General features: G+C 53.5%; 9 protein-coding genes across 9 annotated transcripts; 5 read left to right on the top strand and 4 right to left on the bottom strand.

Moving 5' to 3' along the window:
• Positions 1-776: 776 nt before the first annotated feature.
• On the bottom strand, positions 777-2,022 carry PG994_001119 (leucoanthocyanidin dioxygenase; the record flags this gene model as incomplete). Its single annotated transcript, XM_066852528.1, has 2 exons — positions 777-1,796; positions 1,981-2,022. The coding sequence occupies 2 exons, from the start codon at positions 2,020-2,022 to the stop codon at positions 777-779; spliced, it is 1,062 nt and encodes a 353-aa protein (XP_066720669.1).
• A 474-nt stretch (positions 2,023-2,496) lies between these two features.
• PG994_001118 (cytidine deaminase-like protein) lies at positions 2,497-2,895 on the bottom strand (the record flags this gene model as incomplete). The annotated part of the gene is made up of 1 exon (XM_066852527.1): positions 2,497-2,895. One exon carries the CDS (start codon positions 2,893-2,895, stop codon positions 2,497-2,499), a length of 399 nt encoding a protein of 132 aa, XP_066720668.1.
• Positions 2,896-3,791: 896 nt separating this feature from the next.
• Positions 3,792-5,411, top strand: PG994_001117 (dioxygenase; the record flags this gene model as incomplete). Its single annotated transcript, XM_066852526.1, has 5 exons — positions 3,792-3,915; positions 3,981-4,069; positions 4,156-4,248; positions 4,347-4,582; positions 4,748-5,411. 5 exons carry the CDS (start codon positions 3,792-3,794, stop codon positions 5,409-5,411), a joined length of 1,206 nt encoding a protein of 401 aa, XP_066720667.1.
• A 1,044-nt stretch (positions 5,412-6,455) lies between these two features.
• Positions 6,456-7,972, top strand: PG994_001116 (Bypass of stop codon protein 6; the record flags this gene model as incomplete). Its single annotated transcript, XM_066852525.1, has 2 exons — positions 6,456-6,713; positions 6,797-7,972. 2 exons carry the CDS (start codon positions 6,456-6,458, stop codon positions 7,970-7,972), a joined length of 1,434 nt encoding a protein of 477 aa, XP_066720666.1.
• A 415-nt stretch (positions 7,973-8,387) lies between these two features.
• Positions 8,388-9,856, bottom strand: PG994_001115 (uncharacterized protein; the record flags this gene model as incomplete). The annotated part of the gene is made up of 2 exons (XM_066852524.1): positions 8,388-9,572; positions 9,629-9,856. The coding sequence occupies 2 exons, from the start codon at positions 9,854-9,856 to the stop codon at positions 8,388-8,390; spliced, it is 1,413 nt and encodes a 470-aa protein (XP_066720665.1).
• Positions 9,857-10,634: 778 nt separating this feature from the next.
• PG994_001114 (DNA-directed RNA polymerase I subunit) lies at positions 10,635-15,874 on the top strand (the record flags this gene model as incomplete). The annotated part of the gene is made up of 4 exons (XM_066852523.1): positions 10,635-10,880; positions 10,952-12,947; positions 13,051-14,374; positions 14,428-15,874. 4 exons carry the CDS (start codon positions 10,635-10,637, stop codon positions 15,872-15,874), a joined length of 5,013 nt encoding a protein of 1,670 aa, XP_066720664.1.
• Positions 15,875-16,479: 605 nt separating this feature from the next.
• On the top strand, positions 16,480-17,860 carry PG994_001113 (uncharacterized protein; the record flags this gene model as incomplete). The annotated part of the gene is made up of 5 exons (XM_066852522.1): positions 16,480-16,554; positions 16,657-16,725; positions 16,832-16,862; positions 17,067-17,348; positions 17,649-17,860. 5 exons carry the CDS (start codon positions 16,480-16,482, stop codon positions 17,858-17,860), a joined length of 669 nt encoding a protein of 222 aa, XP_066720663.1.
• Positions 17,861-18,486: 626 nt separating this feature from the next.
• PG994_001112 (histone-fold-containing protein) lies at positions 18,487-19,158 on the bottom strand. The gene is made up of 3 exons (XM_066852521.1): positions 18,920-19,158; positions 18,604-18,756; positions 18,487-18,542 (listed from the first exon to the last, which is right to left on the bottom strand). The coding sequence occupies exons 1-3, from the start codon at positions 19,130-19,132 to the stop codon at positions 18,498-18,500; spliced, it is 411 nt and encodes a 136-aa protein (XP_066720662.1). The 5' UTR covers positions 19,133-19,158; the 3' UTR covers positions 18,487-18,497.
• A 2,030-nt stretch (positions 19,159-21,188) lies between these two features.
• On the top strand, positions 21,189-21,657 carry PG994_001111 (Histone H4; the record flags this gene model as incomplete). The annotated part of the gene is made up of 3 exons (XM_066852520.1): positions 21,189-21,198; positions 21,270-21,407; positions 21,494-21,657. 3 exons carry the CDS (start codon positions 21,189-21,191, stop codon positions 21,655-21,657), a joined length of 312 nt encoding a protein of 103 aa, XP_066720661.1.
• Positions 21,658-25,310: the final 3,653 nt, after the last annotated feature.

Below are 25,310 nucleotides of genomic sequence, written 5' to 3'. Positions count from 1 at the left end.
TTCTAGTCTCTGGGTGATGGCATTTGATTTCATTCTTCCTGCTTTTAGTACCACATGCGCCTACTCTTTTGGAGAGAGAGAAAGGGTTGAAGCTATGTGGCTTTTCACGATCTGGGTCATCATTGTAAGGCGTTCGGTGAGGGGATCTGACCAACTTTAACGAATATCATGTCGCAACAACATATTTCCCATTCTTCATTTATTATTATATCACTAACGAGGGAGAAGTTCTGGGGAAGGGACCAAATACCAACTATTGCGGGCACAATCGTTCGTTGGATGATGAAATATGTGTGTGTGTTCAAACAAGGGGAATTATCTTATCATTAATCCTACTACTACCGATTTCACATCGTCTCATACGGCTGCTGATGTGACTGACATGACTGATGAGCATGGCTTAGTATTTCGGTTTTCATGCTGCGGAGTCGAATATCTTTGGTGGGCGAGAAGGTGGTGCCATCTTATTAAGGCAATGTTTTGGGGGGGGGGGGGTCGGAGTAAGCTGCTGCATTGTCTCTTCTGTAGCGTGGATACCTACTCGCCAGTGAACGTCACAAGTGAGCCAGACGCTGCTATTACTGCTCGCCACAGTGTACCCCTGAGGGGCCAGCCAATGTGACTTTCAGATTATTCTGGTCCTTACATGAAAGGTTGATGGAACAACTATCATTCGTAGATATGCTACGGTCGATCCATGGACTTGCGTACATGAGCTATGTAGCGAATACTACTGTCGTTCGTTGTTAAAGGAAGCATTCATTCCGCGCAGCAGCTTATACCTTAACCGACACTGCAGTGTTGCTACTGGTGCTTTTCAACATATCCTCTCTTTCGGCCGCCGCCTTGGCCTGCAGGGCAGCGAACTGCGTCGACATGGCCTTGGCATTGAACTGCTCCCCCGTGACGAGGGGGTATTTCTTGAGGGGTCCCTGGATCAGCGCATCCTTGCAGGGCTGGTTGAAGAACGCAATCGAGAACCGCTCGCCGTAGTAGTCCCCCGGCTCGCCGCAGGGGGCCTTGACGCGGTGGAAGGTCGACTTGAACCGGTCGTCGGACCACGACATCAGCAGGTCGCCGATGTTGCACACGATGCTCCCGGGGACGAAGTGTACCTTGGACCACGCCGCGTCCTCTAAAGCGTTGTGTTCGGATACCATTTCCCGCCCCGGGCAGATCTCCAGCCCGGACTGTCCTTTCTTTTCAAATAGGAGCGTCAGGAACCCCCAGTCCGCGTGCGCGCCGGCGCGGTGGTGGACTTGCCCATCGTCGTCGCGATGGGGCGTCTCGAAGTAATGAAGCAGGCGCATGACGCTCTGGCAGGTGGGCTTGGAGGCGTCGTGGTACTTGATGAAGTAGTCGTCCCCCTCGAACCCCAGGCCGCGGGCCAGGCAGACCATGAGGCGCTCCGAGACCCGCTGGACGCGGTGCATGAACACCAAACACCGGTCCCGGAAGCCGGGCAAGTGCTCGTCGCGCAGCCAGAGCGACGCCCCCTCGTGGCCCACCATGTTCTCGCCGAACTGCAGCTGGTACGACTCCTTGCGGTCGGGCGCGCCCGTCGAGGGCCGCACCTGCGACTCCCGCTCCCAGCCGACGTTGCCCAGGTTCCAGGGCACCGTGGCCTTGACGGCGTCGGGCAGGCGGAAGAAGCGCTCCGACAGCACGAACATGGCGGCGACGTCGGCGGGCGCGAGGCCGTGGTCCACGATGGCGAAGAAGCCGGTGTTCTCGGCGGCGTCGCAGAGTTGCGACGTCACCTCGTCGATGCGCTCGTCGAAGTTGGCTAGGGAAATCTTTGCGCGGGAGAGGAAAAGGGTGCAGGGGTTAGCAGCTCCTTCGGCTTATATCTTTGAAGGTTGGGGGGGATATTGGAGGCAGGGGATGATTAAACCTTTAGAACCGGCCATCACGCCGTATACAACTAGGGCTTCCAGGTGCTGCGGTGTGATATGCTCGCTTGAGGTGTGACGAACTTACCTGTGGGATTTCCCTGTCAACGTACTTGGTAGAATTAGCCATACTGGCAGCTGTAGGAAGAAGTACTGGGGGATGCAAGAGGTCTCTTCTGGGCTGACTTGCATATATCGCACATAGAGTTTGCGTAGATGATCAAGGGGCTAGGCTTTATCACCACTCCTACGCTATGCCATCCTGCGGTAAGTACGGTGAACTCCTATCGACAAAACCGGATATCTTCACTATGGAAGCCAAGTTCCGATGCAACTGTAAAGCGGGGCGCCACGGTATCAGTGTCTACTGCCTATAACGGGACACCACCTCCTTAATCGGGATCGGGGGTGGCCGCCATTTGCTCACAGCCGGCTCTGACTGGTCCAAAGCCTCTTCCCCTGTGTAAACCGAGTTCACCAGAATATCACAGTTCCGAGTATCACAGATCGTACCTCAATACACCTATTCGATTCCGAGAGTAGGTCAAGGGATTCGTTTTATACATGCATGATTAGGAATTGCTTGCGCATGGTATAATCTAGTCTACTTTGCGACACAGCCCGCCACCCCCTGCGGCCTCCCGCACCCGGACGGACACGGCGCCTCGGGATCGAACTGCCACTGAAAGTACGGATCCGTCTCGTTCGCGAGCACGCCGCCGATGAGCCGGCTCGAATAGGGCAGGTCAAAGGACTGGCGGAAGATGTCGGCCGACGCGACGCGGATCTGGCCCCAGCCCCGGGCGATTAGCGTGTCGATGCTGGTGCCGTAGACGTACTCGCGGAACCCGGCCCAGCGGATGGCCGACGCGCACATGGGGCAGCTCTCGGCGTTGGTATAGAGCGTGAGGCCCGTGAGGGCTTCGAGAGCCGCGCTCGGCGACAGCTTGTACGGCCCCTGGGGGTCCGTCAGGATGCTGGAGCAGTTGTTGATGGCTGCCATTTCGCCTATGCCAACCAAGTAGACCTCTATGAGTATGCCACACGCAAATTAACGAACATTGGACTCGGAGGTGTTACATACCGTGTAGAGTAGGATTACCCGTCTGTCGATTCGAGTTGGCTCCCGTGCAAACGAGTTGGCCCAGCCCATTATTGCCAGTATGGTTGACGATGACGGAACCGAACGCGGCGAATTGACAGGGCGCGTGAAGAGCCAAGTTGGCTTGCCTCATCCAATATGCTCTTGTAGTATAAGGAACGCGATTGATCGAGAGTGCCGGGTCAAGCAGAGGGAACTGATGATCTCGCCGCTGAAGATGGTGCTCATGGCATTGCGTCCCGGTAACTACTACAAAAACCAATAACCAAACGAACCTGGCCAGCATCTTGGATCTTTGCAATGACATCTAGCTAATATGATACTGTCTAGATGACGATATTGCATGCGTGTCCTTCTTAAAATCAGCGTTCATTGAATTGGGATGGCTGGGATGTCTATTATCTATCATCTAGGCTCCATTACCTGACCCTGGCGCCACAGTACTACCGATGTCCGATGGCGGCCACTGCAGGCAGCAAAAGTGTAAACAAACAAGGACAGTCTTCCTCACCAGGGTATTGAAGCCGTTGACGTCGTCCCTGCAGGTGATAGTTGAAGTGGCTATCAACCCCACACTTCGGCTGATAACCCGACGGACGGAGGTGGCCGCCGACACTGAAACACCTCGAAACCTAATAGAAAGGATATCAACTTGATCGTTACCATCCAGTAGCTACTTACTGTACATGTAATATAAGGTATGAAAAGATATAGGAATAAATTCATTGTATGCTACGGAAATACCACTTCACTTGCCCAATACTCAATTGCCTAACACATTGTCGCACCGGCACATCATGTCGCCTCATGCTATTACACAACTCGAACCTACCTTTACCCTTACTCAGTTGAAGAAGTCATCCGAGGACAAACACGATTTTGGTGCTGTAGTCAAAGGTCTGGACTTGAACAATGTCTCGGGTGAGCACTTGAGGCTGGCTAGCATTGCTGAGGCTCTCGTCTAACAAATGTGATAACCCTCGAAGATGCCGATGTAAAGGCACTCGCCGACGCGATATGGACCCACAAGGTTGTCGTTGTCAAGGGTCAGAAGAATCTTGCCCCAATCAAGCAGGTAAGTCGAATTCGCGCTTTGCGTATTCAGTCCAGCATCTCGAAGCGGAGAAGAACCTAATGGTCATAACTGATGCTGGTCCGTAGTGGGAGTTAGTAACGAGGTTCGATCCCGAGGCACCACAGGTGCATTCCCACGGGGACATAAAGTCCTTCAACAAGAAAGGGGGCGTGCTCTCGGTAAGCTGACCACAAAGTGCCGACAGGGCCCTCCTCTAGGTATCAGTAAGCACTTTGGATAGACCGACCGACTGACATGTAGAATGAATGACAACTAGGCAGCGCGGGAAGTCATAGGCATCCCTGGCGCCGAGAACGTCCGGCTGATCGGCAAGGGCTACCAGGGAGCAGACCACTACGGTATTAAAGACAAAACGCTTCACAAGGCGCTGTCGCACGACTTCCACGCCAAGGAGCTGCCCGAGGCCGAGTTCACGGCCGGCTTCACGCGGTTCCAGCGCTGGCACATAGACGCGCCCCTTTACGGGCGAGACCCTGCCTGGTTCACGACGCTGTAAGTGGCTTCCGGGTTCATATCATCCTATCCCAGTGTGTCACAGGAGGTGGGGGGAGGGAGAGCATGCAGCTCATGATGGAGTTGCCTTCCTTCTGTCTCCGGAAGCGCCAAGATTCTTTGCCGGGGGAAAAAAAAGGAACACTAATACCGGGATTCATGTAGGCGATGCTGCCGGCGGCCCCTCGCGAACCGTGGCCCCGTCACCATCCGCTGGGACGACGGGACCGGGCTCGAGATGACGTCGGAGCCGGGCCTCACGGCGTTCTTCAGCAACGTGCAGACGTACGCGCTGATGACGCCCGAAGAACAAAAAATGGCGGACCACTCCTGGGTCGAGTACGCGCCGCACCCCTACATGTGGATCGCCGACTGCCACGGCCGGCCCAACGGCCTGGGGCTGGAGACGGAGGGCCGCGAGAAGCCGATCGAGGCGCTGGGCGACTTCGACCCGGCCGCGGTCAAGCGGTACCCCATGGTCTGGATGAACCCCGTCACCGGCGAGAAGGCGTTCCAGGTGCACGGCATCTGCGCGCGGAAGCTCTTCATCCGGTCTTCACCGGACGACCTGGAGAAGGAGCCCCGCATCATCGACGACGTGGCCGAGATCCGGGCCTTTCTCAAGCCGCTCCAGGAGCGGGTGCTGAGGCCCGAGTACATCCTGCTGCCGAGCCTCGAGGAGGGCGACATCGTCATGTGGGCCAACTACCAGATGTTCCATACGGCGGTCGACTATCCCAACTCGTTTGGACCGCGGACGATGCACCAGGCAAATATAGGGGCAAGTGTCGGGCCGCAAGGTCCTGTGCCGATCCCGGCGATGACTTGATGGAAGGCAGACGTGCACAGAGGACGAACGGGCTATGTCATGGTGCGTTTGTGATTGAGTGATAGCATAGGTTATTTCTTTTCCTTTTTCAAGCGACAGACTCAACTGTGGTTGACGGACCCCGGTATGATATGATGGTTTGTCAAGGCAGAAAAGATAGTCTCTTTCCTAGTAGATCAATAACGCTAGATCCTCGTAGGCTGCCGACTGTTTGTCCACGCCACCAACTTGCCTGTCTGTCGGTGCGTTGAATCTCACGCTTTAATCAAGCAGCCAAGACTTAGGAAGAAGAAAAAAAGACACTCTCTTTCAAATATGACCAAACCAACTGTTTTCATATGAAGAGTCAAGAAACTAGAGTCGTGAAGGGGGATGTGCAAAAGGCAAAAACATACAACACCGAGGATTCCCAGGTCGTCACCGACCCTAGTACTAATTCAGCTCTCTGCTGCTTATATATGGGAGAGCGGACGGGATCCCTAGTATTCAGCAGGATATGGTCGTATGTACCAGAAGTCAGCTTTGATAGATATTATAATACAGCAACAATACCAACAGCACACCTATCTGGCTAGGTGCTCAACCTGGAATCGTCCTTGGAGACCCGGACAGACGGCCGTTCCCCTCCCCGCAAGCGAGCGAACCGGTCCTCCCTTTGCTCAACCAACCAAGTGCCACTTTTTTAGCATGCGAGTCCCGGGCGGTGTCGGTGCTAGATACGCATGCTGCACATGCAATTCCCACTCCTTCATCGGACACAAGTGCGGAGAATGGAATGCGCGAATGCAAACTCTCGAGTTCTGGCTGGTTTCGGCAGGCTGGAGCCGCCCAACACTCCGACATCAATTCCGACCTGGGGGCCGTTGGATGTGTCTAAAAATTCCGCAGGAATGTTTGGGAAACACTCCCTGTATTATACTTAAAGAAAATAGCCCCCCCAAAAAATACCTACCTGAGTCCCTTTGCGGTCTGCTCAGGGAACCTACGACTTCTATCTATTCATGGGAGTGTGGTAGGTAGCTGGAGTCTTGTTGCTGTTTCGTGATGGATCCCGACAATAGCCCGATGGCTTCTTCGTCGCCGCAATCGCCGCAGGATGACCGACCAGAGTCAACGGGTCAAGACCCAGAGAAGGCCGAAGAACCGGCCGCGATGCGGGACAATCCTTCGGAGACAGTGCCAAGCCACACAGTCGAGAAGTGGAATGAGCCTCGAATCAACATCTACCGGCTCATGGTTACCAATTACTCCTTCGTCATCATGGGTATGAGCGACGCCTGCCTAGGGCCATTACTCCCCTATGTAAGCCACAGCTGTTCTTATCCATCGCGCCAAGCCCGACAGTGACTTACTTACACGCCCCTTTTCAAATTTCACGACAACAGATAGAGGAATACTACAATATCTCTTACACCCTAGTCTCTCTCCTCTTCCTCTCCTCCTTCGTCGGCTACCTAGTCGCCGCGCTGTCTAACAACCTGATCCACCACTACCTGGGCCAGCGCGGCGTGGCCCTGATCGCCCCCTCGGCGCGCATCCTGGGCTACGTCCTGCTGTCGTTGCATTTGCCCTTCCCAGCGCTGCCGCCCCCCATGCTGCTCCCCGGCTTTGGCAGCGGGCTCGAGGACAGCGCCTGGAATGCCTGGATCGGCAACATGGCCTCGGCCAACGAGCTGTTGGGCTTCCTGCACGGCTCCTACGGCCTTGGCGCCACCATCGGCCCGCTCGTCTCGACGGCCCTGGTCGTGAAGGCGGGCCTGCCCTGGTACGCTTACTTCTACCTCATGATCGGCATGGCCTCGCTCGAGCTGGTTCTGACGTCGACCGTGTTCTGGGGCGCCACGGCGGACAGCTACCGAGCCACGCGCGGGACGGGGACTGGGACGAGGACCACGACGCGCACCGTGATGCGGGAGCCCATCACCTGGCTCCTTTCGGTCTTCCTGCTGGGCTACGTCGGGGCCGAGAACGCCCTGGGCGGCTGGATCGTCACCTTCATGCTGGACGTGCGGCACGCCGAAGCCTTCAACGCCGGCCTGACCGTGACCTTCTTCTGGCTGGGCCTGGCCGTCGGCCGCGTCACCCTGGGCTTCGCCACGGGCCGGATCGGCGAGAAGCGCGCCATCGCGGCGTACCTGGTGCTGGCCCTCGCGCTGCAGCTGCTGTACTGGCAGGTCCCCAGCTTCGTGGCCTCGGCCGTCTTCGTCAGCCTCGAGGGCTTCTTCCTCGGCCCGCTGTTCCCGGGCGCCATCGTGGCCGCCACCAAGCTGCTCCCCGTCGACTACCACATCTCCGCCATCGGGTTCGCCGCGGCGTTCGGCGGGGGCGGGGCCGCCGTCGTGCCGTTCGTCGTGGGTGCCATTGCGTCGAGTCAGGGGGTCTGGGTCTTGCAGCCGATCATACTGGCGGTCTTGGCGTTCCTGCTCCTTGCTTGGCTCGCCCTGCCCGGAGGTCTGAGACGGGGCGGGCTGGAACATGCACGGGAAACTCATGAGAAGATTGGCCACCAGGTCGTGATGGCGTACAAGTGGATGGGCGGAAAGACTGGCAAGGGCTCATGAAAATCCAGCCTGGTGGTGCAACATGGTTATCCTATATAGATCGAAGGATACGCACAATACGGCTTGGAAGTTGGGCTGGAAGGAATCTTGGAGCAGCCAGGCAATAACAAGATCACTGTGTGCTCAAACCCTCAAGTGACAGCGCTTCTTTCAATAGTCAGTCGACGTATCCCTGGTCACTAATATGCTGATGATTCATGAGGTAGATGGTTTCATGTTCTTTCCAATCACGCAGATCCGCAAGAATACAATTGACGGTGCAATGCGAACCATCTCATAATTGGAGTTTGTAATTATCAAAATGCTTTTAAGGCCAAACTCAGCTGTATCCAGACGATCGGAAAACGAAGGGGCAGCACGGATATAATAGTACATGGGTATAAGTGGCCCGACGTTACCATATCACCAGCCTGCTCTAGGGCATCGACTTCGCCACATTCCAGAACTCTTGATACTTGAAGCGCTGAAGATAGTCGCGAGCATCCGTATCCGACTCCATCACCCTCGAGCCCCACTTGCTGAAGGCGCGTTCTCGGATATCACCCTCGAACACGAGCTCGCACTTGTTGGTCCCCAGGTCTTTGAGTCCCTTCTCGTCTTCGGCCTTGAGCCATTCCCGCATGACCTCGGCCTTTTCCGCCGTCTTGTCCCTGGAAGGAGCGTTTTCCGTCCAGTCGATGCGGTTCAGCATGAGCTGCTTGTATTTGCGTATGCTGTAAGAACCACCCTCCACTATTACCAGGCTTTGTTTGGGATGCACCACACAGGCGCCCGTCAAAGCCATCTGTTCCGCGTTTCGGCCAATCTTGAACCGATGCTGGCCGTTGACAAGAGTCGTAATCTTGAACACCAGCACATGTAGACCTTGCGCGGCGTCCTTTTCTTGGTTGGTGGCAAGCTTCTCGTGGCGTTGCTCTTTGGTAAGCTTTCGCTCGTCGTTGCGCTGGAGATGCTCGTCGTGCCTCTCGGCAACCTCTTTGCGAACTTTGGCTTCTACGGCAGAAGGATCCAATACAGCCTCCTGCCCAAGGACTCTCATTAAATTGCTCATCTTCACCTTGGGCTTCTCCGGCTCCACAAGGCCTAGTCTCTGTTTGGCCTGCAGTTCCCGAAGATCGGCCATTCGGCGTTGTCTCCGCATCTTGGCCTGTTCCTTTGGTGTCAGGTACATGGGCTTGGGCTCCGGAATGTTCTTGTCTTGAGGGGGTTCGATGGCCACGGGATGTTGAATATAGGCCGTGATAATGGAATCGGGTGTGTCGATCTTAAATTCGGAATCATATGAGGGCCCCGAAAGCAGACCCTCGTCTGTCCACTCTATATATGGTGGCGCTTCCACAAGAAAGCTCTTTTCCGAATCGTCTTCGATGCGCTTCGTCGTTTGGGTGATCTTGCGCTTCAACTCCTCCAAGGCAGCCTGTCTCCGTAAGGCGTTCGCCTGGGCGATGTACTTGCCCTTCTGATTGAATACTAGTTGCCGTGACTGGCGAGGCTTGGCGCCAGTAGGTGGAAGATTGGAAGAATCGGCAAGATACGGATTGTGTTCCGGCGCTGTGGACTTCGGTTTGGGCGTGTATCTCGAGTTCTTTGATTGGTTCGACTTGGCGAACGGTTTGGGGGCGCGCCCAAGTCAGCGAGGGCTGGATGGAGTCCTACGGCAAGTCCTCCAGTAGCGACGTTCTTTTGCGGCGGCGCGGACACGTCTGCGAGAGCCGGGTGTAAGGGCGTCGATAAGCCGCCTTTCGCCTGGCTAGAGCCGACAGCAGCAGCGACTCGGGCCTTGAGAGCGGCAAGCTTGTCGGCTGCCGAAAGCCCCTCAGGTTTCTGGACTCGGTTCGAAGCATCGTGTCTTGGCCCGAGGCCAGGTGAGCCGTGTCGATTCATGGTGGAGGGAGATGTAGATGTGAGGGGAGAATGAAGGCTGGCCAGGTACCTTTGTGACGTCCGTCGATAGGCGAGAGTGCCTGTGGACAAAAGGCCAGCGCAAGAAGCTAGGATCAGCGACCGCAACGGACGCAATGTCAAGGACAGTCGGGTGTTAGAGATGGTGCTGTAAGATAATAGGCAAGTCGGCAGAAGCTGGAATGCAGAGGCAGCGACTTGATTGATATATGCCTTAGGTTAGCCTGTTCGGATACCCAAGTCAAGTCTGTACTGTTAACCTTTGGAGTTAAAGCGAGCTTCTGACAGCACCTGCACCTTTGGTCCAAGTCACGTGGCTTTCTTTTGACGGAATCCAACTCCAAGCAGACAGAGAGAGAGCGGCCCACTAGCTTTCCCACTGTAAGTCTAAGTGAAGCCGCTAAAGCGCCCCGCTATCTGCCGTTTTTCACCGCTAAAAAAAGTTGTCGGCAGGTTGCGCCTCTGGTTTTCTGCCAGTCCCGGTCTATTCAATCAATGCTGAGCAAACCGAAGCAAAACAGTGAAACGTCCACCCCACGTAGCCGTAGCAAAACCGAGATACCTTCACTTTTTCCTGTCCCGCCACCCCGGCTACCGAGGGATATGCAATCTCTGAATGCTCTAGGCCAAGCTGAGGCCTAGAGTATATTATCTCCTCTGTTGACTCTTGTAAACTATAGTCGCCAGTTTGCTAGATCCTGGCCAATCCTAGACGAGCAAGCCGCTCCTGCACCGCCGGTCACACCACCATCTATCCACCATGAACATCTCGCAGCCTATCTCGTCGGGTATCGACAGCGTCGATTTCGACTTCCTCACCCCTGCCGAAATCAAAGCCATCTCGGTCAAGCGCATTGAAAACCCCGAAAGCTTCGATGATCTGAATAATCCTCTCCCTGGCGGTCTCCAGGACCCTGCTCTTGGAGCATGGGCGGAGCACCAGTGTTCTACATGCGGTCTAAACCAGATCAATTGTCCTGGCCACTCCGGCCATATCGACCTTCCAGTATGTCTCCCAATCCTCGCAGACTAGATGGTCAAGGAATGCGAACATCCGACTGACCGTAACTCGTACAGGTCCCTGTCTATCACCCAGTATTCCTCGACCAGATTATGCGACTGCTCCGAGCACAATGTGCATACTGCTACCGCTTCCGCATGAGGAAAGAAGACCTCGCCCTCGTCTCTTGCAAACTACGCTTGTTGCAGCTTGGTCTCCTTAACGAAGCCCATTATCTTGACAAGATCACATCGGACACCAAGGACATTCCTGGTGTTCCATCAATGGCCGACGAGTCTATGGACAATGCGTCCATGGAAAGGGTCATCCAGATGCGAGTGGCCTATACAGAGCATGCGTTGAGGAGGCATAGGTTCGCCACTTCGGAGATTCGGAAAGGGAAACATGAGGGTTCTGCCGAGACGCGCAGGGAAATCGTCAAGGAATTCTTCCGAGATATGGTCAAGGGCAGAAATTGCGCGACCTGTAAAGGTATCTCACCAAGCTACAGAAAGGACCAGTTTGTCAAGATTTTCGAGAAGGCTCTGTCGAAAAAGGACGCAGCCAAGATGGCCCAAGGCAACTTCCGAAGAAAGGACGCCTTGACTCTCACACTAGGGACCAAGGCTTCTTCTGAGAAGAAGAAACAGCACCACAGCACCGACGAGGCCATTGCCGATGTTGAGCTACAGTCGAGCGAAGAAGAGCAGGAACCGGAAGAGGAGGAGGAGCCAAGCGACGAGGGCGAAGGGGAAGAACTCGACGAGAACGGGGATGTTGTCATGACCGATGCCATGCAGAAACCTTCCAGGTCTCAAAAGGAAGAGCCTGCTCAGCGATATGTTGGCTCGATAGAGGTCTTGTCCAGGTTGAACCTGCTATTCGAGAAGGAGCAAGAGATGATATCACTGCTTTACAATTCCAAGCCGCAAAGTATGCAGTCAAAACCTATCTCAGCTGAGTCTTTCTTCGTCAAAACCGTCCTGGTCCCGCCCAACAAGTTCCGACCCGAGGCTATGGCTGCCGGCGGCAGTCTTGCCGAGTCTGACCAGAACGGCCTGTACAAGGTTATTCTCAATGCTTCGTCTAGGATCGCACAGATCTTTGGCGAACTTCACAAGGCAGCCAACTCCACAGAGCATGTCGGCCGGAAAAGGGATATCAGTGAACTGCACGAGGCCAGCGCTGCGCTGCAGGACGCAGTCAACTCGCTGATTGACAAGGACCGAAATCCCGTTCGGGGAGCAGCTGCCAAGCGACAAGCCGACGGAATCAAGCAGAAGCTCGAGAAGAAAGAAGGTCTGTTCCGAAAGAACATGATGGGTAAGCGAGTGAACTATGCCGCTCGTTCCGTCATCAGTCCGGACCCGAATATCGAGACGAGCGAAATCGGTGTCCCGCCCGTGTTCGCCAGGAAGTTGACATATCCCGAACCTGTCACAAGCCACAATTTCCGCGAGATGCAACAGGCCGTGATCAATGGTCCGGACAAGTGGCCAGGTGCAGCCGCCATCGAGAACGAGAATGGCCAGATCATCAACCTCAAGAAGAAGTCAGCCGAGGACCGTGTGGCATTGGCCAATCAGTTGCTCGCCCCTAGCAATCATAACGAGAACACCCAGAAGGGCAAGAAGGTTCACCGGCATCTTGGAAATGGAGATGTTGTCCTGATGAACCGTCAGCCAACACTGCACAAGCCTTCCATCATGGGGCACCGAGTGCGTGTACTGCCTAATGAGAAGACTCTCCGCATGCACTACGCCAACTGTAACACATACAACGCTGATTTCGACGGTGACGAGATGAATATGCATTTCCCTCAAAACGAGCTGGCCAGGGCCGAAGCCATGCAAATCGCCGATACCGACCACCAGTATCTCTCTTACACTGCTGGAAAGCCCCTGCGAGGTCTGATTCAAGACCATTTGTCCGTATCCGTCGCCCTTTGCAACAAAGATACCTTCTTGGACCAAGGCGCCTATCACCAGCTTGTCTACGGTGCCCTTCGACCGGAACATGGACACATCACGTCTGACAGGATCGAGCTGGTTCCTTCCCACCATCTTGAAGCCCGTACGTCGGTGGACTGGAAAGCAAGTCATTACTACCATTTTGAAGAACATCAAGCCCATTGGCTTCGGCGACTTGTGGATGACTGGTAGAACATCATTGCCAGCGTCACGTTGGGGGTCAAAGACCGAGGAGGGCAAAGTCTTGTTCCAGGATGGAGAGTTCATTCATGGTATTCTCGATAAGGCGCATCTGGGTCCCAGCGGTGGAGGTTTCATCCATGCAATCCACGAGACATGGGGGCCTGAGACTGCTGCAAAGCTCCTGAGTTGCATGGGCAGGCTGCTCACCCGGTACCTCGCCATGCGAGCCTTCAGTTGTGGTATGGATGATTTGCGCCTTACGCCTGAAGGAGAGAAGAACCGTAAGGAGCAACTGGCTGCTGCTTCGACCATTGGTCTGAAAGCAGCTGCCAAGTATGTCAGTTTGGACGAGAATGAAGACATCACTCCCTCAGATCCCCTGCTTCTCGAGCGCCTAGAGGCTGTTATGAGGAACGATAGTCAGCAGGAAGGTCTCGATACGATGATGAACGCAGCAAACTCCAATGTTTCGAGTGAAGTCACCAAGGCCTGTCTTCCGGACGGTCTTGAGAAACCCTTCCCCAAGAACCAAATGCAGTCGATGACTTCGTCTGGAGCCAAGGGTAGCGGCGTCAATGCCAACCTCATCTCTTGCAACCTTGGTCAACAAGTTTTGGAAGGCCGAAGAGTACCACTCATGGTGAGCGGGAAGTCTTTGCCCTGTTTTCGGCCGTTCGAGACCAATGTTCGCGCCGGAGGTTACATCGTGAATCGTTTCTTGACGGGCATCCGGCCTCAAGAGTACTATTTCCATCACATGGCTGGACGTGAAGGTCTGATTGATACCGCTGTCAAGACATCAAGATCCGGATACCTGCAACGCTGTCTGATCAAGGGCATGGAAGGCCTTAAGGTTGCCTACGATACCTCGGTCAGAGATGCCGATGGGTCCATGATTCAGTTCCTGTACGGAGAAGACGGGTTGGACATCACTAAGCAAAAGTACCTTCACGACTTTGGCTTTGTGCTTCGAAACCGGGCTTCTGAGGTCGCGCAACTTTCCATCGACGAGAGAGGCTGGAACCAGGATATCTTCTCCTCCAAGGAGTACGCGCAGAAGTACATGAAGAAGGCCGTCAAAGAAGCCAAGGCGAACAGCGCTCGTGCTCGTGATCCCATCTCGACCGAATTGAACCCCAACCGCCACGCCTTCGCCACCTCGGAGAAGTTCTACGAGAAGCTTACTGAATACATTAAGAACAATGAGGATCGTCTCCTCAAAGAGAAGGGTGATAAATCAGCATCCACCGAGCTCATTGCTCGCAAGTATGCTGAGATTCTCCTGCACACCAAGTATCTCAACTCCCTCGTGGAACCGGGTGAGGCCGTCGGTATCGTTGCCGGACAGTCGGTTGGTGAGCCGTCGACACAGATGACGCTGAACACTTTCCATTTGGCAGGACATTCGGCCAAGAACGTTACCCTGGGTATTCTCGTCTCCGAGAAATTCTCATGACTGCTAGTGACCACATTTCGACACCAGCCATGACGCTGATGGTGAACGAGGAGCTTTCTGAAGAAGAGATCACTCGCTTTTCAAAGGCCATCAGCAAGCTACCACTTTCCCACGTCACCGACAAGGTCGTCGTGAAAGAGCGTGTGGGCAAGGGCGTCGGCTACCGCCTTGCCAAGATCTACGATATCAAGCTTCAGTTCTTCAAGTCGGAGGAGTATACCAATACCTACGGCATCAAGATCGGCGATGTCCTCAGGGTGGTGGAGAGTAAGTTCTTGACGCTGTTGGAGAAGTCCATCAAGAAGGAGATCAAGGCAAGAGCTGCAAGAGACGCGGCTTCGGCTCCTGAAATTGGCGTCAAGTCTGGTAATGTCGAGATGGCAGCGCCCGATGGCGAGCGTGCGCCCCGTGACGAGGATGATGACGACGACGACGATGGCGATGATGATGCCACCAATGCCAAATCACGCCAGAACCGAACCGAGGCCGTCTCCTACGGTCCCAATGACGACGATGACGACCACATCCAGCAAAACATGGAGCGGGATGGCGTGGATGACGACGAGGATGACCTACCGGAAGATGAAGGCTTTGGCGGTAGCCCCCGGCCAGAGGTCGATGATGATGACGACGACTCAGATGATGAGGCCACTGGTGTTGACAGGCAAAAGCTGAACAGGAGCCGTGAGGCACGGGCCAAGGAAAGATTCGGAGCCGTCTCGCAGTTCGCGTGCGATGAGAAGCGTGGCCGATGGTGCGAGTTGTCCCTGGAGTTCGATGCCAACATGCCCAAGATCCTCATGCTGAGCATTGTGCAATCGGCGGTCAAGAAGACTGTGATCCAGCAGATCGAGGGCATCAGTGACTGCACGTATGTGGCCGATGAGAAGGTTAAGGACCCTGCCACGGGCGAGGAAATGCAGCGACCCGTCATCCACACCAACGGTGTGAACCTGGTGGCGATGCAGAAGTACCCTCACATGATCAACCCCAACAAGACGCAGACCAACGACATCGCGGCCGTGCTCCGGGTGTATGGTGTCGAAGCGGCGCGCAGCGGCATCATCCAGGAATTGTCGGCCGTCTTCGGTGGTCACGGTATCAGTGTCGACAACCGCCATCTCAACCTGATCGGAGACTACATGACGCGCAATGGCACATTTACTCCCTTCAACCGAATGGGTCTCCGGGGCAACGTCAGTCCCTTCACCAAGATGAGTTTCGAGACGACACTGGCCTTCCTGAAGGATGCTGTTCTCGATGGCGACTGGGACGATCTCACGACACCCAGTAGTTGCATCGTCATGGGTAGACTCAGCAAGGTGGGCACGGGCGCATTCGACGTGCTGACGAGGTTGCATGCCAAGAACGGAAAGAACCAGATGGTTTAATATTTGAAAGAGGCGTCACAAAAGGGGAAAAAGGAATTCTGCAATGTTTACTGCTTATTCGCATTTTGTTAAGCTTGCCGGGTCTTTGTACTGTAATTTTTGTGTCCGTTGAATGATGATGTATACCTATAGATGGATGGATACCCCCGTCGAGTGGCAGCTTTTCCAATCAAATCAATAGTTATATCCTACCTCTCTTACTGTGTGAAATGCGGGTGACGAGTCCAGGATGCTCAACTAACTGATAGTCGGACGCAATCGGGCAAAGTGCCGAAACCAGACGTCAGTTCGGTATATTCTCCACCCCCACATTGTCTCTGGATTACTGAAGCGGTCCACAAGCCGAGGTTGAGCTTACGTCCGTTGGAGCCCAGATAAGATATGTATGTTGTCATGTTGTTATTGAAAAGCAATCCTGAGAATCATTGGAACATAAATGCCGGTTTGACCTGTTGCAATAAGTCGCAATATAAGTGATATCTCTCCTTCTGTGCTACTGCGATTGGATATAGGTGTTACTGTTACCAATCATCGGAACGGACACCTGCATATTTGGTATTTTGGATTGATTTGATTGCTTGGAAACCCAGAGCCAGCCCGCCACCATGGTCGCGCCCAGTATCCGCCTGTATGTCGATGTGGTCAGCCCCTTCGCCTACCAGGCCTTCCACATCTTGAGAGTAAGAGGAAAGCCCCCCCGCCCCGGGAAATCTTGCATTTTTCGTTGGATATATCGCTTCTCGGTCTGACTGGCTGACAATGTTTGCTTGCTGCTGCTACAGCATGACCCCGTCTTCAAGGGCGTCAAAGTAGAGTACATCCCCGTCTTTCTCGGCGGGCTGATGCATGCGGTAAGTGGCACATTACACCTCCACGGCCGGCTGCTGCGGTGGGCAGGAGGACGAAGCCGTAGATAGAGAAACGGGTGAATTAATGGTTCGATACAAATATTTACAGTGCGGCAACACAGCGCCTATCCAGATCAAGAGTAAGTATCACCAGTATCACCAGTATCACCAGTACCACCCAGGCCGTCATCACCAACCATGCATAGCATAGCAGAGCATATACCCTGCATACAGGCATTCTTCCCGTCCATCCATCCATCCATTCATCCATCATCCCTTGCATCGCAGGCAGAAAGATGACCCAACCAACTAACACGCGCGCCACCGCGACAACCCCGCGCCAGACAAGGACAAATGGATCGGCCAGGAGCGCCTCCGCTGGGCCCGCGCCTTCGGCGTGCCCATGAAGGAGACCACGCCCGCCAACTTCCCGCCCAACACGCTGCACACGATGCGCGCCGTCTGCACCCTGTCGCGACAGGAGGGCTCTGAGAGCCAAGACAAGCTGGTCCGCGCCCTCGAGGCCCTCTACGCCGCCATGTGGACCGAGCACGCCGAGATCGCCAAGCCCGACGTCTTCGGGCCGCTGCTGGTTAAGGTCCTCGGGGAGGAGACGGCTGGGAAGGGTGAGTTTTCTCTTTTCTTCTTGTCTCCTTCGTGCTCCCTTCTTCTTTCATGTCTTTCTCTCTTCTCTCTTCTCTTCTGTTCGGTCAGGCAAATGCCAAGCCGTACCAAATACTCCTTGTTGCCACGAGCACGGCTCGAGGGAAAAAGTGGTGGCAATACGAGAGAGAGAGAGAGAGAAAGAAGCCAAAGAAACACACGAAACCCCCAGACCCTCTAGGCAGATAGAACGAACACTTGAAGAAGAGCCCCATTGCATTTTTTGCTAATTTGCCATGTCATGTGTTTCTCCCCCAAAACAGCCCTCGCCGACGCCTCCACCGTAGGCAAGACGGCCCTCAAGGAGAACACGGACAAGGCCTTCGCCGACGGCGCCTTCGGCCTGCCGTGGATGGTGTGCACCAACGCCCAGGGGCAAACCGAGGGCTTCTGGGGCGTCGACCACATGGGCCAGGTCCTGCAGTTCATGGAGCTCCCGAGGCCGTGCGAAGGGGGGTGGAAGTCGGTGCTCTAGAAGATTTGGAAGATGGGAATTATCGAATGGAAGAGCAGAGCAGGACTATCTGTGTGGATGGTGATGCATGTGTCAACAGAACTTGCACGTAGTCAATTGGGAAACATCTTGTCCATCTACTTACATACTTGGAGGCATTCGCACAAATACCAACCATAATATCATCGTTGATGGCGACTGTTGGCTACATGTTCTCGCGAGTAAAACTGGGACAAGAGGCCACGATGGCAAACGCCATGCAATAACCACGAACGCCCACTAAGTACCATATTGCAGGCAGGCTTCTAAGTAAAACACGTTGGTCTAGCCACGCTGCAGCGGGTAATACGGAAGGCAGTTGGTTCAAGTCACTGTCAAGAGACAAGTCGCGAGTAGGGCGAGAAGATGATGTGGGTTTGTTTCAGTTCATATCAATTCCATTGTTCAGTGATGCAGTCCTCGTAAGGAAACTGTCCTGTTATACAATCCGAGAAGAAGGCTCGCTGTCGAGCATCAAATGTGCAAAAACAACGCGATCACTAACGCCATGATTACCCTTGCCCTGTAAAACCGTTGTCATCAAAACCATCCCATTGTGCAATTCATGAAGTTGTTCGTCCTCCACTATGCATCCCCAGAAGACCCAGGAGAGTCGCGCTTAGTTGCGCTCACCGCGGAGGCGGCGGGCAAGCTGGATGTCCTTCTGTAATGGTTGTTAGTAATGTGGTCAAAGTGAGGTAGGATGTAGAAGGGTTGAAACATACCGACTGGATGGTGACACGCTTGGCGTGGATGGCGCACAGGTTGGTGTCCTCGAAGAAGGAGACGAGGTAAGACTCGACTGACTCCTGGAGAGCGCCAATGGCGGAAGACTGGAAGCGGAGGTCGGACTTGAAGTCCTGAGCAATCTCACGAACCTGGTAGAGAAGGTAGATGTTAGTATTGATTGATGCACAAGGTGGGATTAGGAAGGCACGCGTTGATTGCAAGGCGCGTCGCAATGCACTTTGTGGTAAGGTGCCGCGACCGTGATGAAGCAGGCGCGATAGCAGTGATGAGGATGGGAATTCAATAACTTACCAGACGCTGGAAGGGGAGCTTGCGGATCAGGAGCTCAGTCGACTTCTGGTAGCGACGAATCTCACGAAGAGCGACGGTACCGGGCTTGTAGCGGTGAGGCTTCTTGACACCACCGGTTGACGGGGCGGACTTGCGAGCGGCCTTGGAAGCCAGCTGCTTACGGGGAGCCTTGCCACCAGTGGACTTACGGGCGGTCTGCTTGGTGCGGGCCATTGTGATGATTGATGACCAAGAAGATGATGTGGTTGATGGAAATGGTTGATGGTTGATGAAGTTGGTTGTTTGTGGGAGAGATGGGAGTGTGGATTGGATTGTGGTGTGGATGAGGAAAAGAGTTGGAGGAACGTAAGTGGTGGGGGGTGGTTAAATATCTGAAAAGGCCACAGGTGGGAGTGGCTGATCTGATCGGAGTTGAATGCAGTTGTTTGGGCTTACTGCGCTAGTTCCCAAAGGGGGATGTGCGTGGGTGACTGGTTGATTTGTTGCCTCACTAGGGGGAAAAAAGAATCTGTTGCTGTTGTAAGGCAGTTGTTGCGCGCCTAATGGAACTGGTGAATTTTCTGGGATCAGACAGGGGTGCGGTTCGTTGTCAAAGATGTGCTGCGCTTTAGGTGGGCATTTGGCATTGAAAAAAGTTGGTCGAATTTCTGATTGGGTGCATCTAGTAGCTCCAGGCCCCACTCGCCGAAACAGTCAGCTCCAGCTTTCTTTGCCGTCTGCTTTAGTGCGATATCGATGGAATTGATGGTATGTATGAATGTATGAACGGCATCCAAGGCCAGCTGGTGAGAAGTGCATGCAATGTCACAAGGCAGCAGCAGCTCCGAAGAGGATGCCTTCAACTAGGGGCTACTTCAACAAGCTAGGTCATAACTACGAGACTGCATGCATTGCAAGTTTGGGGTTATTGTGTGTTGTATTCGTATCTATTGCAGTCACGAGGTCCAAAGATCTCGAAGCTCCGAGTGGCGTCACGTGCATAGCTAATACCAAGAACGTATCAAAGACAGATTTATCCGTGACATGGATGGCGTGGGAAACGACAGAAAGCCTCATCTATTCAAGGAGATGTAGTAAATACAGAAACCGGCTGCAAGATTCCGGCGAGCCCTGGATCTCCCTCTGCCTGACGTACGTAGATACTGTAGAAACATCCTTCTCCGAGGCTGCGGGAAGCTTCACAAACAAGAATCCGGGGATAGACTTGCAAATCTACGTGTACGTACCTGCTGCACACGGGAGAGAGTGAGGACATGTGGAGAGCATGGAAATAGCAAGGCACAACGCGCATGTACAGCATGCCCAGAATCAGCATCGGCATATCCGTCGCGAGAAGTGATTGGCTGGGCGCGTGCTGGATCAAGGTTGAGCGGGATCTACAGGAAGACAGGAGAACATCGAACATCCGATTCACATGAATACTTCCGGTGGAGACGTGACTGTGGGGAAGGTACAAGTTTGGCCGAGGAGGCTGGGTTGTGGACTGCGAACTATGAACGCGTTACGCGTGTGGTGCCGTGTGGTGGTGAAGACGCGAGACTTTCGGTAGGGGCCAGAGAGCAGATCAGTCACGGAAGCATTCAATCAATCTAGTAGAGACCGCGAGACCGCGTAGGAATGGGGCTCCTGTCACGGGCTGGGCGGGCTGGGTATGCACTAGCCCGGATTGGGGTGTGCATGGTGGTTGTGGATGGAATCCGATTGCGATTTTGCCTGCTCACCTCCAATTCAATCTGCTGATGCCGTGCTGTGTTGTCTAAAGTTAGTGGATCTCCTCTGCCGGGGGTGTTTTCCTGAGGTGCATTTTCCAGGTGTCGGTCAGGACCCCACTATCCGAGTGCAAGGGCCGAAGAATTAAAGTCCCGCTGTCTGATTTTTGATTGGCCCCAAAATCAATCAGGGCGCGTTATTCCAAGCAGTACGTACCTGCACCCAGCGCACTACACACGCTACAGCAGCAGCTGACGCACTTTTTTAGCGCATCTCCCCTGGCACCCCTCCACACATCTGCAGTTCCATTTGTTCCCTTGCAGGGAAGTGGCTCCGGCTGCTCCGGCTTGTTCGAGAGTTGTCGGGCTCAGGCTGATCTGATTTGGAGCTGCCGCTTGATCCCGTCCATATTTAAACTTGGCCGTTTCCCCACGCTTCAACATCTCTTCTCCCATATCCCAAACGTCAATTCCTGCAACTAACGCTTATTGCACTTTCTACTCCCACACCCAAATCCCAACAACACCCATTTTTTTTCTCACCCGCTCCCACCTTCACAATGACTGGACGTGAGTACTACCTCTTCCTTGATGGCTTCCATCTATCTTGATCATCAATACTGACGCGTCTTCATCTACAGGCGGCAAGGGCGGCAAGGGTCTCGGAAAGGGCGGTGCCAAGCGCCACCGAAAGATTTTGCGCGACAACATCCAGGGTATCACCAAGCCCGCTATCCGTCGTCTCGCACGTCGTGGTGGTGTCAAGCGTATCTCAGCCAGTAAGTTCCCCTCTTGACAGAACGCGTCTTCACCCCCACCCTGTCTATACTGGTCCGTGTTTCTAACGCGTCTTCCCCCACTACAGTGATCTACGAGGAGACCCGTGGTGTCCTGAAGTCCTTCCTGGAGGGTGTCATCCGTGATGCCGTCACCTACACTGAGCACGCCAAGCGCAAGACTGTCACGTCTCTGGATGTCGTCTACGCCCTGAAGCGTCAAGGCCGCACCCTGTACGGTTTCGGTGGTTAGAGCAAAGCAAGCGTTGGGTCCACGCATACTGTTGGAAGGTGTTCTGGTTTCACGTCTGTTACGAAAGTCATTTCTTGCGATGGCCGCAAATTATTTCTGCACAGTGGCTTGGTCATGACGAATCATGGGATTTGGGTTCTTCGTTTTTTAAGGGTGTTCTGATCACACAAAGTGTACCATAAGGGAATGGGGGTTTCTATTATAAGGATTGTCCGACGAGGCATAATCAATCCGACAGGAACATTTGAGAAATAAGCAAACAAACCAAACACATCGTGTCTTTTTCCACCTGCCTCGTGAAGTCTCCTGCTGTGTGTGATCTGTCTCCTGCGTAAGCTGGCACGTCTTGCTGTCTTGGTCTCGTAGGTAATCAATCATGGAGGCCAATACGCGTAACTTTGTCGCGTCATCCATGGTCACCATCCTACCCATGCGGCCATTACCGAAAGCATGTAGATAGCCTTGCCTAGTGTGGCTCACCTTGGGGTGCCTAGCATACAGAATCAATACACCACATGACAAGAAAAGTCGACGTGGAGTTTATGTTGAGTCATTTCGTAGGCACGAATCTTGTTGGGGTGACATGAGTCACACGTGGATTGCTTGCTGCTGAACCATTGTGGTGGTGTTATCGTGGACAAGTAGAGTCGAGTTGTGTTGCAAGGCTGGCTGGCGACATCTAGCCAAGGCTGTGCCGCAGCCTCGCGTCGTGAGTCTTGTTGCTTGATAATATGACCAACCGTCATGACTATAGGATAAAGGTGTGCGATGAGTCACTATCTCTCGCTTCTGTGTCTCGGACCAGCTAATGAGGACAGAGTCTTGCATATCCCAGGTTGGATATTGCCTGCCTAGTCTAGTATGTGCCGAGATATTGGTTGTGGTTTGACATTTGCATAGGCTGCAGCCTACATGATGCGTAATCCTCTCAGGGCAACTAAGCCTCAGCATTCTAAATAAGATAACTCCGAAGCTGAAAATATCCGCTCTCTGGTTCTGTATGTAGTGCAGGCGTTTTATGGTGTGGTGTGGTTTGGACATGTTGAATTGGTCGATTTGTTATTTCACGTTTTGAACGCTATGCACATTTGTTAAGCTTATGTCTAGTATCTCGTAGGAATGCGAGTATCACTAACTCACATGATATTTTATTGGTAGTATCCCTAGCATGATCTGTTTGCACTCCATGCACCTACTCGGCTGTCATGAACAGCTGAGTGGTCATGTGCCTATTCGCGAAGTCTCCAAACTGATGGATCTATAGGATGGTGATCTATAGGACTTCGTGAACCACGCCAACGTATGACGTGTCGATTTCCCATAATTGATATGTGGTCTACTGTTCTACGAATGCTCATACTACGTGTATAATACCACATTCAGTGGGCGTCGCAGTGAATCACTTTTGGGCTTGAGTATGCTGGCAGTGGACTTGTCTTTGGTCCATTATCTAGATAGGAGTCACGATATTATATACTCAGGTCATATAACCGTGTATTGTATGCTCTTCGTGCCACTGTTACAACCGATCGTCCACTCGGCCGCATATTCCGTTGCTTCATGTGAGAAAGTATTTACTACCCATTCCTCTGTATCAGACCTGGTAATCACAGATATGACATCAACACATACCAACTATGTTATCAAAACCGAGAGGGATACTGGAATATCTTTGTAATCATACTCGTACTCCCCTTGTGTCCATGGTTTATTTCCACGGTTACCTGGCTGCAGTTTGGGTCGTTACTAGCTGTACGTGATGACACTACCCTTATTCCACCACCTCACTCACCACACTGCGGGATTATTGACCATCACAGTTGCAACTGTTCTCCGCCCATCAAGCAGGTCTTTCTTGTATGCATTGAAATACACAGTATGTGGCCAGTGTTTGCAATATGAGAAACTCCTAGTCGAGAATCTCTAACCTATATTCACAAGATAATGTCCTCACCGTAAATACAGCCGATATCTCCTCCCTCTGCAGTCATGTTGTCTTATGAATTATCGTACAGCATTGCCATGCTAGTTATGTCATCAGTCTCGCAGTACTCCCGCTGAATTACCTCGCCATGTTTCACTTTCGGTGATTTGTTATCCATCATGCCCTTGGTACAGGTGTATACGTCTCTTGAAGTGGTCCATCGCATTCGATATGTTATAAAACAAAACCACAAACCAAATCTAGATCAATCAACCTGAAATGTTGCTATAAAACAACCAATAGCCTGGCAAAGGACCACTTGCCGTGGCATACTGGCAGCGGGCAATGATTTGAAATACAGTGAGAGACTCACATGCTGGCAACATACGATAAGGTACTGTTTCTACATAGGCCCAGTATACGGCTCATGTTGCGGCTAGCCAGTCGTCAAATGCGCAAGGGAAGCTTCAATATGTCTACATAATCTTATGCTAATACCATCGCCACTGGGTACACGCAGTGAATATAAATCTAGATATAAAATCAGACTACGAAGCAGATATCGAAATCAATACAGCGTCAACGGTTTCGATCATCTCTCCTATGATCCACTGCACCTTCGTCGAACTCACCTAGGGGACCGCTACTGGAGGAGAGGTGAACCGTATAGCCCACGACAGACCACCCCGTGTACTACGTGATTGCAATAAAACAGAGAGAAGGGTCATCGAAAAGGGTCATCGAAAAGGGACCATCATGGCATGGGCTGAGTCATACTGCGCCGCGAAGAGAGAAAGAGGGAAGGTATCAAGGCATGTTCTGGAATGCATGTGAAGGCGAAGGACTTTCCTCGGCTCTCCGCCCGAACGGAACATGCAGAGTAGCAGAGCAGCTCGCATCTCGAACTTGAAGCTGCGTCGTCCGACTTACGAGAGTCGGGTCGAACGGCACGGCACACGAGGCTCGTGTGCAAGCCTGGTCTGTGTCCAGCTGCATCCAACCTACTATCTATCTGGCTTCACCGCAATGCAACCCGGCAACTTCACAATCCACCATGCGCCGAGCAAAGGAGGCTATCATCGGTTCTGGAGCAGACTGAGTACCTGAAGCCGGAGGCCTTTCTCGTATCTGATCACGACGGCTGCCCGACTGGCTGGTCGTTAATGCGAACCGTAAGTGGGTGCGACCGTGTGCCTCTGTGGCTGAGTGGAGAGTGGAAACTGCCAAGTGCAGCAGCAGCAGAGAGAGAGGTCGCTCGACAAACTGGCAACAGGAGGTATCTTCGCGAGTCCAGAACCATCCTCCCCTTGGGTTCTCTCTCCCAACGAAAAATAAATGAAGAGGCGAATATATTCCGGACCCTCCTTTTTTCTCTGGATACGACCAGCTGAAAGCCGAGGCGCGCCTGTCAGTTTAAGGTGGGATGCAGGCCTGCCGTCTATGCAGCTGCAATGTTACAGTGGCTGAGCCCCTGGAGCCCATTCTAGACGCCATCCGCCCACTGCCGACCCCCGCAATCGACCAGTCGCGACGGGAGGGCTTTTCTCTTACTGGAGAGCAGCTACAGTACAGCTGCTGCGCCGCAGGCTTGACAGGCGTCTAGTTCGCGCCGCCGGAAGCCGCCGAGAGGGTTGGGTCAGCGTCCAAGACATGTCTCCCCTCGACATGACCAACCAAGACTCCTGTCGGTCGAAGCGATGGCCCTCTAGCGAACGAGATTTGGCTAGTC

The sequence above is a fragment of the Apiospora phragmitis genome, assembly GCF_038363925.1.
Source record: "Apiospora phragmitis strain CBS 135458 chromosome Unknown utg000002l:1.0-5516284.0:1.0-5523493.0, whole genome shotgun sequence".
Classification (NCBI taxonomy): Eukaryota; Fungi; Ascomycota; class Sordariomycetes; order Amphisphaeriales; family Apiosporaceae; genus Apiospora; species Apiospora phragmitis.
Note: the sequence above shows the minus strand (reverse complement) of the source record. Positions and strands in the feature narration are given on the sequence as shown.

Excerpts from the sequence above, each read along its gene's own strand:
- PG994_001112 (XM_066852521.1), bottom strand. The coding sequence starts at position 19,132 with ATGGCCCGCACCAAGCAGACCGCCCGTAAGTCCACTGGTGGCAAGGCT. Across the intron at positions 18,757-18,919 it reads AGCTCCCCTTCCAGCGTCTG|GTTCGTGAGATTGCTCAGGA; the intron begins GTAAGTTATTGA and ends CTTCTCTACCAG. Across the intron at positions 18,543-18,603 it reads AGCGTGTCACCATCCAGTCG|AAGGACATCCAGCTTGCCCG; the intron begins GTATGTTTCAAC and ends CAACCATTACAG.